Raw genomic sequence first — 12,853 nt, 5'->3', positions numbered from 1 at the left:
ACCCACGTGACGACCCCCTCATCCCCCCCTACCATACTCATTACCACCCGTCACCACAAACGACCACCCCCACCCCCTACCCCACTACCATCACTATCATCCTAGCTACAATCACAACCACCTTGCCTTGGCCATCCTCACCACCATCCCATCGCGCACTCCGCTTCCTCTTCCTCCTCGTCCTCCTCCTCCTCTCCTCCAACTCACCCCCATCCTCTCGCCCGACCCCGACACCGCCATCCGTCAACCATCACATGCCTTACTGCCCATCCACCAACCAATACCAATCTCGAGCCACCCAGCCCTGACCCCGCCTCCTCAGCTGCCTCTGCCTCGTCGACCACCAGCTGCCAGCCGTCGCACGCTTGCCCGATCAGCCCACCTTCATCACCACCCAGCTCCTTCCCACTACTAGCTACGCATCCCGCGACCACACCCACGGTCATCACTCGCCCCACACTAGCATCAGTACCAATATCGCCATCATCGATATCCATCCACCTCGGCTCATTTCCGTGTCGACTTGTTTTCCCCCTAGGTGGTTGAGCACGTCCTCGACGTCTCGACCCCGCACACAACCCCCATCACACTCATTGCAAGATATGGCCAATTGGATTTCATTACTGCCGTACTACATATACACACTACGCCCTTGCACAATGTCCAATCCACAGCTGCAGTATTCCAGAATCCGAGTTCTGCCGGCTCAGGCTCAAGCTGTTGGCCCGGTGTCCCTTCGAAGGTGCTGCTGACCTCTCCTCCCGGGCCCATCAACGAGTCCACCGCTGCGCACCGCATCTACGCCATTTGCACAACTACTTTGCATCGCACGCACAGAACTCGTACCGCGGCTCCATGTGGGACCGGATCCCGTCTGGCCGTCGCATCTGTGCAAAGTACGGGCCCCACGCCTCGTGCAGCGGCCGTGCAAGCTCGTCCTCGTCGTTAGGCGGGATGTGCACCACTCCACCAAGCGACTCGCCGTAATCAAATCGGTCCGTCGTCTTGCGCCACATCTCCGTGTTCCAGTACCGCAGAGGCTCCGCTGCCCACATGCCTGGCGTTGGCGCTCCGGGGTACTTGCCGCGAACCAGTGCGCTTCCGGCGTCAATCATGGCCTTGATCCGATCGCTCTCGAGCACCAGCGAGTACGCCCGGTAGTCGCCTAGCCTCTTTGTGCTTGGCTCGCTCTTTTGCCAAGCCCCATACACCGCCTGCTCGTGCGCAAACCACCGCACAACCTCAGTGTAGAGCTCTGGGCTCTGTGGGCGTGGATCAACAAACTGCGCACGCCGTTCGATGTACGAGATGTTGTAGTGCCCAAGGTCCGTGATCAGGCGGTCAAACCCACACGCTGCCGTCTCGTAGAAGAGTGAAGAGATGATGATCACCACCGAATGTGGCGGGAGAAACACCGTGTTGGCCAGTGACGACCCGGCATAGGCCACATAGATATCCGCCTCTTCGCACACCATTGCCTGCTCAGCAATTGAGAGTCGCTCAAACGCCACCACTTGGATATTGACGCTCTTGTTGTACGCGGCGTTGAGCTCGGCTTCGATGGCCCCGATGTTGACAAACTTGCGGTTGTTGAGCCTGTTGACAATGACCACGTTGAGCACCCCGCCGTCTCGCCGCCGTTTCGCCGCCTTCTCTGCCACCTCGGCCGGTGTTGTATCACTCACGCCGCGGAGGAACCCGACAAATCCGTCGTGGATCGACTGGTCGCACCGTGCCGGGTGATCTAGCTCTGGCGATTGCCGTGGCGAAATATTGCACCACCGATCGTTGCTCCAGTACGACCGCCCACCGAGCCCGGTCGCAAGCGCCGGGAAACACGTGTACTGAGACGTGCCTGCCTCTGCCGCGAGAATATCCGGGTCCATCATTGGACTGGATGTGAACAGTGGCCACGCTTCGTTGAGAACTGGCGCCGCCATATTGTCCTCAAACTTGCCCACATGTCGTGCCCGCGGTAGCGCCGAAACGAGCCGAATATGCTCTTTGTCGAGCCCGGGGGGCGATGACGCCGTTTGGAGCCCATGGCCAACTGCCAAAGAATATACTGAGTAGAGCCCATCAAATATCGCGTGCCCGTGCACATGCGGCTGAAACGTGTCAAACAGAAGCGAGGTCTCGTTCTCACTGCCGTACCACGTCACCTTTTCAGGATCCGGCGCATCCGATGCAGGCAGGACCACAACCTCGAGCGGCGGGTTGTGGGGAGGAGAAACGCATCAACAGACACGCACGGCAATCTCGTGTCTCCCGGCTTCTCCTGTCCGATCAGACACGGGTGAGTCGGGATGGTCGCCAGCACATCATCCGGTACAAACGCAACAAACCGCATCCCGAACCGGTCTCGGCTTGGGTAGCTGTGATCGAGGCATACGTTCTCAAAAAGGCACGTCCGGTTGAACACTGAGCCGCCCCGGCACTTCCACCGCGACTGCCACGCCTCAGCCGCCGATGGCCGCGCTACAGGCCTGCGAACCCCATCCGTTGTACTCCAGCATGTTCCCGCGAGCTGACTGTTGTCGTCATGCGATTTCGGCACTATTGGCGGCTCCGCGTCGCCGGCGCACACGCTCTCGCACACCGCCATCCACCCTGGCTTGCGCGACTCGGCCGGTGGGTCAGACATCAGCTGCTCTGGCGGCGGCACAGCGTGCGCCGGTCCGGACTGTGGCTCCAGCTCGTACGGCCCCACGCCCTGTGGATTTGCCTCGGGATGTGTCGCAGCCCCAGGATATCTTGAATCAAGACGCCTGGCCGGCGGCGGTGGTGACGGTGGTGGCGGCGGCGACGGTGGCGTCGGCGGCGGCGGCAAAGGCGGCGACGACGGCGGTGGCAGTGGTCGTGGTCGTGGCCGCGACGGTGGCAGTGGGGGTGGAGGCAATGGCGACGGCAATAGTCCTGCTGTTCTTCCGTCACCCTTGCCCCTGGCTGGTCCGCCGCCTGCGCCAGATGCCCATGTCGGCGGGCTGGTCGTCCTAGGCCCGCGAGCCAAGTACATACTCGCCAGGTTGTGGACAAGCGCGACCGCAATGAAGGCTACCACGCCATGACGTAGTGTCAGCCGCATGTTCCTTTGTACTCCAGGCCTGCTTCACTCCGTTGTGGTGGTCTGGTCACAGCCAAGTACTCAAGTCTTGCGTTGCTCTCGCCCGCCCCCTCTCGTCGGTCGCTGTGCCACGACGCCAGTCAACCTGCCAAACCATGGACCAGGCCGTTCCCCTCTCCTGCCCATCTAACACCCCCCTACCAACATCTGTGAGATCAACACCACGCACGCCACAACCAACGCAATTCAATGATCAAGCATATCTGGCTTCGGCCGCAGCCGCTCCCCATGTCCAGTGACCTTCCTTAGCTTGGGCGACCCAACCAGCCTGGACCGCGGCGAGACACCGTCCGGCATGGTGCTCGAACGAGAAACCCGCCGGCCAGTCGACATCCGAGGGCTGACATTATCAGCAAACCGCGGACTGCCAGTCGGGCTCGTTCCGCTCTCCAGTCCACTCGCCGTCAACTCGTCCACCGACTCCGGCGAGGCCAACCGGGACTGTCGGTGCCGGCTGCCTTCACGATGTGTCCGCCGGCGCCGGCGCCGGTCCGGGTGTGAACCACCGCTGCCACAGCGGGTATCTGGCACGCGCGGCTTGTGTCGTGACCGCCGCGAGGATCGGTTCCGCGACCTGCTCCGCGACGCCACCGGACTGGTGATGTCCTCGGCCACATCGCCCTTGCGAGTCGAGAAGCTGGCCATGGGCAGATTCTCACATGGCAGCAGCTCCGCTGCTTTCGACGCCGCCACTGCTCGCAGGCTCCGTGGCTTGTGACCAGGCGCTTCCCCCAGTTGCCCGTGCGATTGGGATCGGTCAAGGCGCAAAGGAGCCGAATGGATCGCCTTGCGTGCCTGGTCCGCCTGGTGGCCTCGCCGCCGATGACTGCTGTTGCCGCGTCTTGTGCGGCTGTGACTGCCGCGACCGTGTCGACTATTGTCTTGCCTCGGACCTTTGTGTCCGACGTCGCGACCGGTGTCGAGTCAACACGAGGCGTCGACAGCACGTCAAACAGAGAGTCGCTGCTTGAAAACGACAACGCATGCTTTCCAATCTCGCCGCTCGTAGTCTCCATCTCGACCGATGACGCTACGGGCGCCGAGCCAGCTGCGACGACCGCAGGGAGTTGCGGCAATACCTTGGATGTACTGAACGACTTGGCAACCGAGCGATCGGGCTTTGTCGACACCGCCGTTGCTGGCGATGACGACGATGACGATGACGACGACGATGACGATAATGATGACGATGATGGCGATGACGACGATGACGATGACGATGACGACAATGCCTGTTTCGCCACGCCGTACTCCTCAGGTTTGACCATGTCGCGCCTCCGCCTCCGGGCAAGGTGCAGTGTGAGCAAGCCAAGGCATGCAACCACGAACAACACCTGGAGAATGACCGAAATACCAAACAAACGCAAGTCTTCCTCATACAAAAAGTACATAAGCTGACCTGACGATGCCAGACCTGCAGTAATCGACAGCGTTGTCTGCAGCTGCGAGCGGAACGGATTCAGCAGAGCCACCAGCAGCATGGTTACGGCAAAGTTGATGATGGTGGCAAAGAACCGCGTCCCGGTCCGCTCCAGAAGAACAGTCTCGGTCACAAACGCAAAGGTCGAGACAAACTGCAGCGCGCGGAACCAAAAGAACGGCGGCTTGAGGCCGTGAAGGAGAAAGCCGTACGACTCGAACGCCATGTCGATGACCATCATGTTGAACGCCCGCAGCGCTCGGAACATGCTGATGCCGGTAAAGAACATCCAAACTGGAAAGCCGCAGCAGATCGTGACCAAAACCACCCAGGCGAGAGCCGCCACGCTCACATGCTCACCCTCATAGCACACCACCCGGAGCTCGGCGTTGAGCCGCAAGCTGCCGTCTCCCACCCGGACGCAGTAGAGTGCATGTGCTCGCCGCTCGGCGCGTCTCTCAGCGTGTCAACGCCGCGGCGGTGCGGCACTCGACTACACGCCAGCCGCTTCAATGAATCATCATTCTTCCTGACTGATTCCCCGCTTGCGGGCATAGCCCGGCGCTCGAGTCCTCGCGTCGAGCAGAGCTGTCGTATTGAGCGACGACCCGAGATGGGTACTGGCGTGAGAGTGAGAGCCAAGGAGTAGCGACTACACGCCAGCCGCTTCAATGAATCATCATTCTTCCTGACTGATTCCCCGCTTGCGGGCATAGCCCGGCGCTCGAGTCTGTAGATTGCCACGATGCCGGCGCGGCCTCGTGTCCTTGCCTGATGCCGAGCGCTCTCCGTCCTTGGACTCTTGCTCTTCGTCCTCTGAAGTCGTCGACACCGAGCTAGAGCCAGAGCTTACTGACGGGAGCACAACGCTGAGATGCGAGACGCGGCTAGCGGCGAGGCACGAGTGGGTCCGCAGCCAAACCACACCAATGAAGCAAAGTCCCGCAAAGCAGATGAGGCCAATCGTGCCGTAGTAGAGACTGGTGAACGAGAGCGCGCCAACGGTGCACCCTGGTTTCACCACCTCGACTTCAAAGTTGATGATCGAGAGCACCCGCACAATGGTGGGAAAGACCGGTGACGAGAGTGACGTCGAGAGGTGCTGCAAGCCGACCTTGCACACGGTCACTACCTGCTGGAGGACAACGAGCACGGACACGATCAACACCAGGCTTCTCGCCGAGAGCACAAACAGCGCCACAAGGACCACCAAAAAGTAGACAGAGGCCACCAAGAGCATCAGTGTCACCTCTGTCCGCACAGTGTCATCGGCTCCGCACGCGCGGCAAACGCCATACTCCTTGTAGTAGTTGGTTGCGCATGTGGAGCAAAACTCGCCCGAGAAGCCCGTCGCGCACTGCGCCGTGATCCGCTGCCCTGTCACGTCCATGCGCGGCGGATACTTGTCACGCTCACCCAACGCGCCGGGACACGCTGCAGGGACCTGGCATCGTGTCGGTGGCACGCCCTCACCCGGCGACCAGTAGCCTGCAAGCGGCCAAAACCGCGTGCCCCCCGGGCAGAACGCGCCATCAAACTCGCTGCACGACCGGCACCGCGAGCCGTACCATACAAAGCCCTCGTCGTAACACTGATGCTCGACATAGGTAATGAGCTTGGCAAGCTGGACGCTTCTGCTTCCCACAAACAGCTCCAGCGGATGATACATGGTCTTGTTCGACGCCACCGAGGTAAACTTGAGCGTGTTGGCGTCGATGGCCTGCGCCACGATCGACGCCGTCGTAACTGGCGCGTCATCCACAGGCGCGGCAAAGACAGGCATAGTCATGGCGTATCTTGCGCCGACTTCAAACGCAGGCACCGCTGATGTTGCTCTTGTTCGCCGCAGAGTCATCTCCACCCCACCAGCATACGGCGAGACGGACGGGGTAAGCGACCACGAGATCGGATCTGGGAGCTTGGACTCTGCCGATGGTGGCGGAGGACTTGGCGGTGGAGACGAGATCGGCGAGGGTGGCGGAGGAGGAGGCGAGGGGCTCGGCGGCATAGGCGGGCTTGGTGGCGGCGGCCGTGGTGGCGGCGGAGAATGCACGCTTGGAGCAGTCAGACAGCTCCCAAAACTCGGACCAGGTACGGTGCTCTTCATGAATCCCGACGCGCAGCTAGAACACGAGCCGTTGGCTGCCACAGTCTCGCAATCCACCAACACATCACAGCGCACGCCGCTGTATCCCGGCGCGCACCCTCCAGAACAGCTGGCTGGTGCTCCTCCGGCGTACGTGCAAGCAGTCGCGCTCCGTTTGCAAAACGTGTTCGAAGCACATCCGCCGTCCATCGCGTTGTCAAAGCGGGAGCCACCGCCACAGCGCACATCCGAGTTGTGCACCAGGACACCAATGTTAGAGCAGACGACTGTGTTGGACACACCGATTGTGCCATTCGATCCGCTTGTTTCGAACGCGCCGCCCTCGAGCGCAAGGTTGCCAGACACAAACGAGTTGGTGATCTCAGGCTCGGCACCGCTCTCGACAAAGACTCCCGATCCAGAAACTGCAGTGTTTGAAAGCAGCTGCGTGTCGTCAAAGGTAAACTCGCCAGACTTGATGTAAACCCCACCGCCAGTTGTGGCTGCCACGTTGTTGGTGATGGTGACGCCCTCAACCAAAGTCCCAGACAGCCCGCTTCCAGAATCATCGAGGCACAATCCACCGCCGGCGACCGCAGAGTTGTCGGAAACAAGCATATCGCGGATTTCAACCTCGGCCTCGCCCCACCAGGCCATGCCTCCACCACACACGCCGGCCGAGTTGCCAGCAATGACTCCGGCGTTGAACGTGCCCGACACATCATCGCCAGAAACACACACGCCACCGCCACGGACCTCTGCCACATTGTTGCTCACATTGAGCATCGCTGACTGGGACACTTCCGTTTCGCCGACGATGTACAGACCGCCTCCAGACCCACCCGCGTAGTTGTCACGCACCTCGAGGCCACTCCCGTTGATGACAAAATGGTGGTCGATGGTCGCAAACACTCCGCCTCCATCGCCGCTGGCAACACACCCAGTAATGGTGGTGCCGTCCATCTTGGCTCGCTTTGAACCAGAGTAATACACACATCCTCCCTTCGATGCTGTCGAATCCCGGACTATCGTGTCGATCAGCGTGAGCTGTCCCGACGACTGGACCCGGATGGCGCCACCTCGGTAGGTGGCAAAATCGGTTCCGACCAGCGAGCAAGACTCGACGACCACTCGTTGAAGCGTCACATCAGAGCTAGCGCCAACAAGCATGCAGCCGCCGCTCGAGTAGTTGGCATTGGTCAGCGAGCCGCCGCCCCGGACCGTCAGATCCTCGATGACAAACTTCGCTGAAAATCCAGATGTCGGGAACGAGAACGCACGGTGGCTCGAGTGCTCGCAGTCGATGATCGTCACTCCGGCACCGGCGCCAGCCAGCGTCACAGCCGCACCATCCCCGCGCCCAGTAATCGGGACTTGGCACCCACGCCATGTTCCAGCAGGAATCGCCACTACGTCACCGTTGGCCGCCCCGCTAACCGCCACGACAATGGAGATCACTTGACCACTTGGAGCCACGTTGATTGTCACTCCCCATGCTGGCACCGCCAAGGCCAAGACAGCCACCAGGACAGCACCACAAAGCACCCGATACAAGGGCAAAGAACGTCTTGTATAACCACGCCCTCCACAACGCATGGGCTTTCAGTAAGTCTATTCGGACGGGGAGAGGTGCTGCTGCGGGCAGTAACGCTGAGGGTGGTGGCTGTACCAATTTGATTAGTCTCCTGCCGCAATCGTCACCGTCTCGGCAAAGGGCCAATTAAAGCTGCCACAATCGTTTGTATCACGGCCCAACGCAACGCAACCCCATCTGTTGCCTGCCAAGTGGTCGCGCCACTGGCCCGACAGCTGGAGATCTCCTTCCATTGACTGCGCTAGCCTTCAGTCTCCGCGCATCGTGCCGATTCGCACGGTGACCCGCATGTAGATGTGCTCCCGCCGCGCACTCGCGTACCCCCCTCCCCGATCAAGGTCGGCGTCGTCGTCAACGGCCCACCCCCACCAATCGCCTGCATGATTTGGTTTCTTCATTTGCTGCCCAAGCTGCGCTACGTGGTGTGTTCTGAAAAGAACACAGGTTGTTGTTGTTGTTGCTGTTGTTGCTGTGAGCTTGCGCCCGCCAGCGACACCATGCTTAGCCACCGAAGCCGTAGAGGGTGCGGCCCTGGCGCTTGAGCGCGTAGACGACATCCATCGAGGTCACGGTCTTGCGGCGAGCGTGCTCGGTGTAGGTCACCGCGTCGCGGATGACCGACTCGAGGAACTGCTTGAGGACACCGCGGGTCTCCTCGTAGATGAGGCCGGAGATGCGCTTGACACCGCCACGGCGAGCAAGACGCCGGATCGCGGGCTTGGTGATACCCTGGATGTTGTCCCGAAGAATCTTGCGGTGACGCTTAGCGCCGCCCTTGCCGAGGCCCTTGCCACCCTTACCACGTCCAGACATGATGAGTTGAGAGTTGAAGTATGCCACTGATTAGAGTGGGCGACGACGGATGAGTGCGCCGCGTTTTATACCGCTGGCGCGCCCAAATTCACCGCATAACTGCATATTTCGTGCCACCCAGTCTCGCCCCGCCACAATCAATCTCACTCAATTAACCTCGACCACACACCACGACGCCACATGTCCCCATCACACACACACGCACGCGTTTGGCCCATCTGCACTCACTGACGCTACACACGCACGCATTCCACATCCCATCCAGACTCGTTTCGCTTTGCTATCTGTACTAATCGGGTGAAACATAAATGTATATCTCGTGCCAACTGTCCAATCCCCCAACTCGCCCAGCCGCCGGACAACCAACAGTTCGACTGCTCGTCAATCGATCCCCCGTCCTCATCACCTCACTCGCCGTCCTCCGCACACACATGGCAGACCCTCTCGCGAGTGTCCACCCGGTGCAGACCGTGGCCGAGACCCACCTGCGTGCGGTACGGCGGCAACAGACCCTTCAGTACCTCCGTGAGCTCACCGAGGAGGAGCAGCTGGAGCGCGAGCTCATCACCGAGCTCCACCGGCTCAAGTCCTCGCTGGCAGAGTCTGTTCCGTTCCTCTCCAACCTCGCCGGCTGGTATGCTGGTGCCTACCGTACGCTCTTGCCACCTTGCATCTGCACTCGCCGCACATGCGTCATCACTCCCACTCACCCGCCGTCCTCTCCCCATCACAGTCGTCGATCTCCTCGTCACCGCCGTCCTCAAGCCGGCCTGGCTCACATGACCCCCTCTGTACCTACACCTCCCTTTCTGCATGCCCAATCGCCATCTCTTCTACATGCAACATGTCTCGCTACTAGTCTCCGCACCGCCGTTCACGCTGACTGCAGCTCGGACCATGCCAAGGTCCCGAGGCGCCGAGGCGCCGAGGCGCCGAGACCTGAGACGCGGCTGCTCCTGCTCAGCCCAGCGTACCATCGGACCACCATGGCTACAACTCATATCATTCGAGATCCTTGCATCTCAATATCCGTTTGTCGCCACCGGTGTAGTCGCCTCGTCGTAAAGCCGCCACACCGCTCTCCCCCACCCTCCCCCTCACCCTCACCCCGCCGAATGGACTACAGCCATCCGTCGCTCTCGTACTCTCGCGCGTCACCAGAGGCATGGCACTCTAGAGTAAGCACATGGCAGGCAGAGTCTGACCGTATTGACGCCCTCACCTCGTCGGTACTCCTCCGCTCCGCCTCGGCTGTGCGCCAGCACCGCGTGCCTGTTACCGCTGCCAACGGCGGCCTTCCCATCATTAACACCGGCGCCCGGCTCACCGCCGAGCTCGCTGCTGCTCGCGAAGAAGCTCGCGCTGCACATGCGCGTGCCGATGCTGCTGAAGCTGCTGCTGCCTCAAAGATCGCCGCCGCTGAGGCTGCTGCCGCGCTCAAGGTCGCTACAGCCCAAGCCGCCGCTGCCCGCGCCGTCGCCGATGCCCGCGCCTCGGAGACAAGCGCCCAATCGGCTGCCGCTCGCGCCATGACCGCCTCGACAGCAATGCGCAAGAACCTAGTCGCTGCCTCTGAGCGCAACGTTGCCATGGCCGAGCGCGTCGCCGCCGCAGAGGGCATCCAGGCCGCCGAGCCCGAGCCCGCGTCTCCACCCGCGCTCAAAGCAACGACTCCGCCGCCACGCGCGTCAGTCGTCGACATCCTGGAAGATCGACTGCAAAGCGCACTTGCTTCGGTCCAAGTGTGGAAGCGAACCGCTCTCGCCCACGAGCGTGACGCAACCGCTCTTCGCGCGCGACTGCACGAGGCTGAGGCTGTCATCCACGCCGCCGCGCCTGCTACCGCCGACATCGCCATTCAAGTGACTCCGAGCGCATCATCAGCTGAAGTTCAAGCGTCGCCGTCCTATGCAACCGTCGCCGTCCAAGCCTCAGACGAGCCCGCCAGCCCACCGCCTCGCTGGGCAAGCGAACTCGACCCGAGCGCGCTGACGCGCCGGGCCGAGGACGCCGAGATGCGGCTCGAGGCTGCGCTGCTTGAGATCATCAACCTCCAGCGTGAGAATCAGTCTCTCGACGATGCCCATGCCACCGCACGAGCCCAACTTGTCGAGCTCGGCGGCTTTGCCTCTAAGCTCGAGCATTGGGCCCGTGACCTTGCCTGTCAGCCGCCGCATCAACAGTAACGCCACTCGCCCCACTTGTCTCTCAATCCCTCTACATTTATATATCCCCTACTCCCTACTCCCACAATGGACGACGAGGAAATGCTCAGCGGCATGGCGACTCACTTTAGTGGTGGCTACGGCTTCCTCGGCCATTCATCGTCGGACGATGAGCCGGCTGCCGATGCCGACTCGAAGCGCGTCGCTGTCGATGAGCTGGACATCGGCGACTCGGCTCCGCTAACTCTGTCCGGGAGTCTCATCAAGATCCTTCGCTCTCGTGCCACCGACGCATGGGAGCGGCCACGGCCAGGTGCGCTCCTCTGGGCCAACTGGGTCTTGTATCGCGCGAGCAATGCCGACGGCCTCTCGCCAGCTGCTGTCGCTCGCAACCTCACCGCCACCGACTCGACAGACGACACAGACCCTCTAGCCTGGGAAGAGGCAGCTCGTGGCGAGAGCTCGCCGGACCGAAGCTGGCGCACTGAGAGCCAGGCTCGCCTTGCCCTGGTGGCCGCTGTTGAGCGTGCCCGCGCCACCGAAGCTAGCCTTCCTGAAGGTCTGCTTGTGCTCGACGCAGGCCTGCTCCGCACGCTCGGCGGTGCCCTGCTGCATGTCGGTCTGGACTCGATGGTCGCCGGTGAGTGTGCGACGTTTGTGGGTGCCGCAGGGCTCGGTCCCGATGCTAATGACAGCGGTGACCTGCTGTGGCGCGCTGACGTCGAACTGGTGGCAAGCGTCGACGTCGTCCGTGTCGGCATGCACGCCCTTGATCCGACCCGAGCGACCAAGGACGCACTGGCGTGGGGCCAGCCACACCTTTGGACCGAGACCCTGCCGAGCTCTGTCAGCGATGCTGCTCTCAAGTATGTGTTTGAGCCGGCCGAGTCGTTTGTCTCGCCGGTCCCGGGCCAGTCAGTGCGGGTGGCCGTCGATGGCGAGTCGACCCAGTTTGCCATCTCGGACGGAAGCCGCGAAGACGACCTCGTAGAGTACACTGTGTGCACCATGCGGCTCGGTGAGGCGTGCATAGCTGTCCAGAGCGACGGTGACGGTGGGCTTACCTGTGTCGCGATCCGACTGTCGGACGTCGACCGTGGCACGCCGAACCACGAGCTCTGCCCGCAGTGCAAGCTCGACGCGCTGCAAACCGCCAAGACTGTAGGCAACACATACTTTAACGCGCAACGATTCCGCCGCGCCATGCAAGTCTACGAGGCTGCTCAGTGGCTCTTTGCCTCATCAGACGCCGAGTCCATGGACGCGCCCGCTCGAGCTGCCCGCGCCCGGCTCGAGGCCGCGTGCTACACCAACGCGGCCATGCTGCACTTTCGCGCCGGCGCGCACCGCCCGGCAATCTCTGCCGCCACCCGTGCGCTCGACATCCGCCGCAAGATCCGCGCTCCGCCCGATGCTGTCACGCCCGCCGTCCTCATCAAGGCGCGGCTCGTCCGCGCCCGCGCCGCCCTGTGCATACAAGACCACGACGCAGCCATCGCCGACTGCGAGGCTGTTCTCGAGCTTGATCCAGGCCACGCTGCGGCTGCCGCCCTCGCCAAGCGTACTCGCCGCCGCCGCAAAGCCCATCGCGCCGCCACAGCCACTCTCTACGCTCGCATGGCCTCGGCCCCGGCTTCGACTCCGTAAAGCA

At 61.9% G+C, this 12,853-nt stretch overlaps 5 protein-coding genes across 5 annotated transcripts; 3 read left to right on the top strand and 2 right to left on the bottom strand.

Moving 5' to 3' along the window:
• Positions 1-815: 815 nt before the first annotated feature.
• AMSG_00324 (uncharacterized protein) lies at positions 816-8,226 on the bottom strand (the record flags this gene model as incomplete). The annotated part of the gene is made up of 11 exons (XM_013907726.1): positions 816-2,000; positions 2,067-2,204; positions 2,393-2,486; positions 2,610-2,725; positions 2,808-2,924; positions 3,656-3,761; positions 4,484-4,945; positions 5,402-6,379; positions 6,785-7,602; positions 7,657-8,087; positions 8,220-8,226. 11 exons carry the CDS (start codon positions 8,224-8,226, stop codon positions 816-818), a joined length of 4,452 nt encoding a protein of 1,483 aa, XP_013763180.1.
• Positions 8,227-8,601: 375 nt separating this feature from the next.
• AMSG_00323 (histone H4) lies at positions 8,602-9,058 on the bottom strand. The gene has a single exon (XM_013907725.1). The coding sequence runs from the start codon at positions 9,035-9,037 to the stop codon at positions 8,726-8,728; it is 312 nt and encodes a 103-aa protein (XP_013763179.1). The 5' UTR covers positions 9,038-9,058; the 3' UTR covers positions 8,602-8,725.
• A 375-nt stretch (positions 9,059-9,433) lies between these two features.
• AMSG_00322 (uncharacterized protein) lies at positions 9,434-10,109 on the top strand. Its single transcript, XM_013907724.1, has 2 exons — positions 9,434-9,688; positions 9,771-10,109. The coding sequence occupies exons 1-2, from the start codon at positions 9,469-9,471 to the stop codon at positions 9,818-9,820; spliced, it is 270 nt and encodes an 89-aa protein (XP_013763178.1). The 5' UTR covers positions 9,434-9,468; the 3' UTR covers positions 9,821-10,109.
• Positions 10,110-10,152: 43 nt separating this feature from the next.
• On the top strand, positions 10,153-11,223 carry AMSG_00321 (uncharacterized protein; the record flags this gene model as incomplete). The annotated part of the gene is made up of 1 exon (XM_013907723.1): positions 10,153-11,223. The coding sequence occupies one exon, from the start codon at positions 10,153-10,155 to the stop codon at positions 11,221-11,223; it is 1,071 nt and encodes a 356-aa protein (XP_013763177.1).
• Positions 11,224-11,289: 66 nt separating this feature from the next.
• AMSG_00320 (uncharacterized protein) lies at positions 11,290-12,849 on the top strand (the record flags this gene model as incomplete). Its single annotated transcript, XM_013907722.1, has 1 exon — positions 11,290-12,849. One exon carries the CDS (start codon positions 11,290-11,292, stop codon positions 12,847-12,849), a length of 1,560 nt encoding a protein of 519 aa, XP_013763176.1.
• Between the last annotated feature and the right edge of the window lie 4 nt (positions 12,850-12,853).

This window comes from Thecamonas trahens (genome assembly GCF_000142905.1).
Source record: "Thecamonas trahens ATCC 50062 unplaced genomic scaffold supercont1.1, whole genome shotgun sequence".
NCBI lineage: Eukaryota > Apusomonadida > Apusomonadidae > Thecamonas > Thecamonas trahens.
This window is presented reverse-complemented; position numbering and strand designations above follow the sequence as displayed.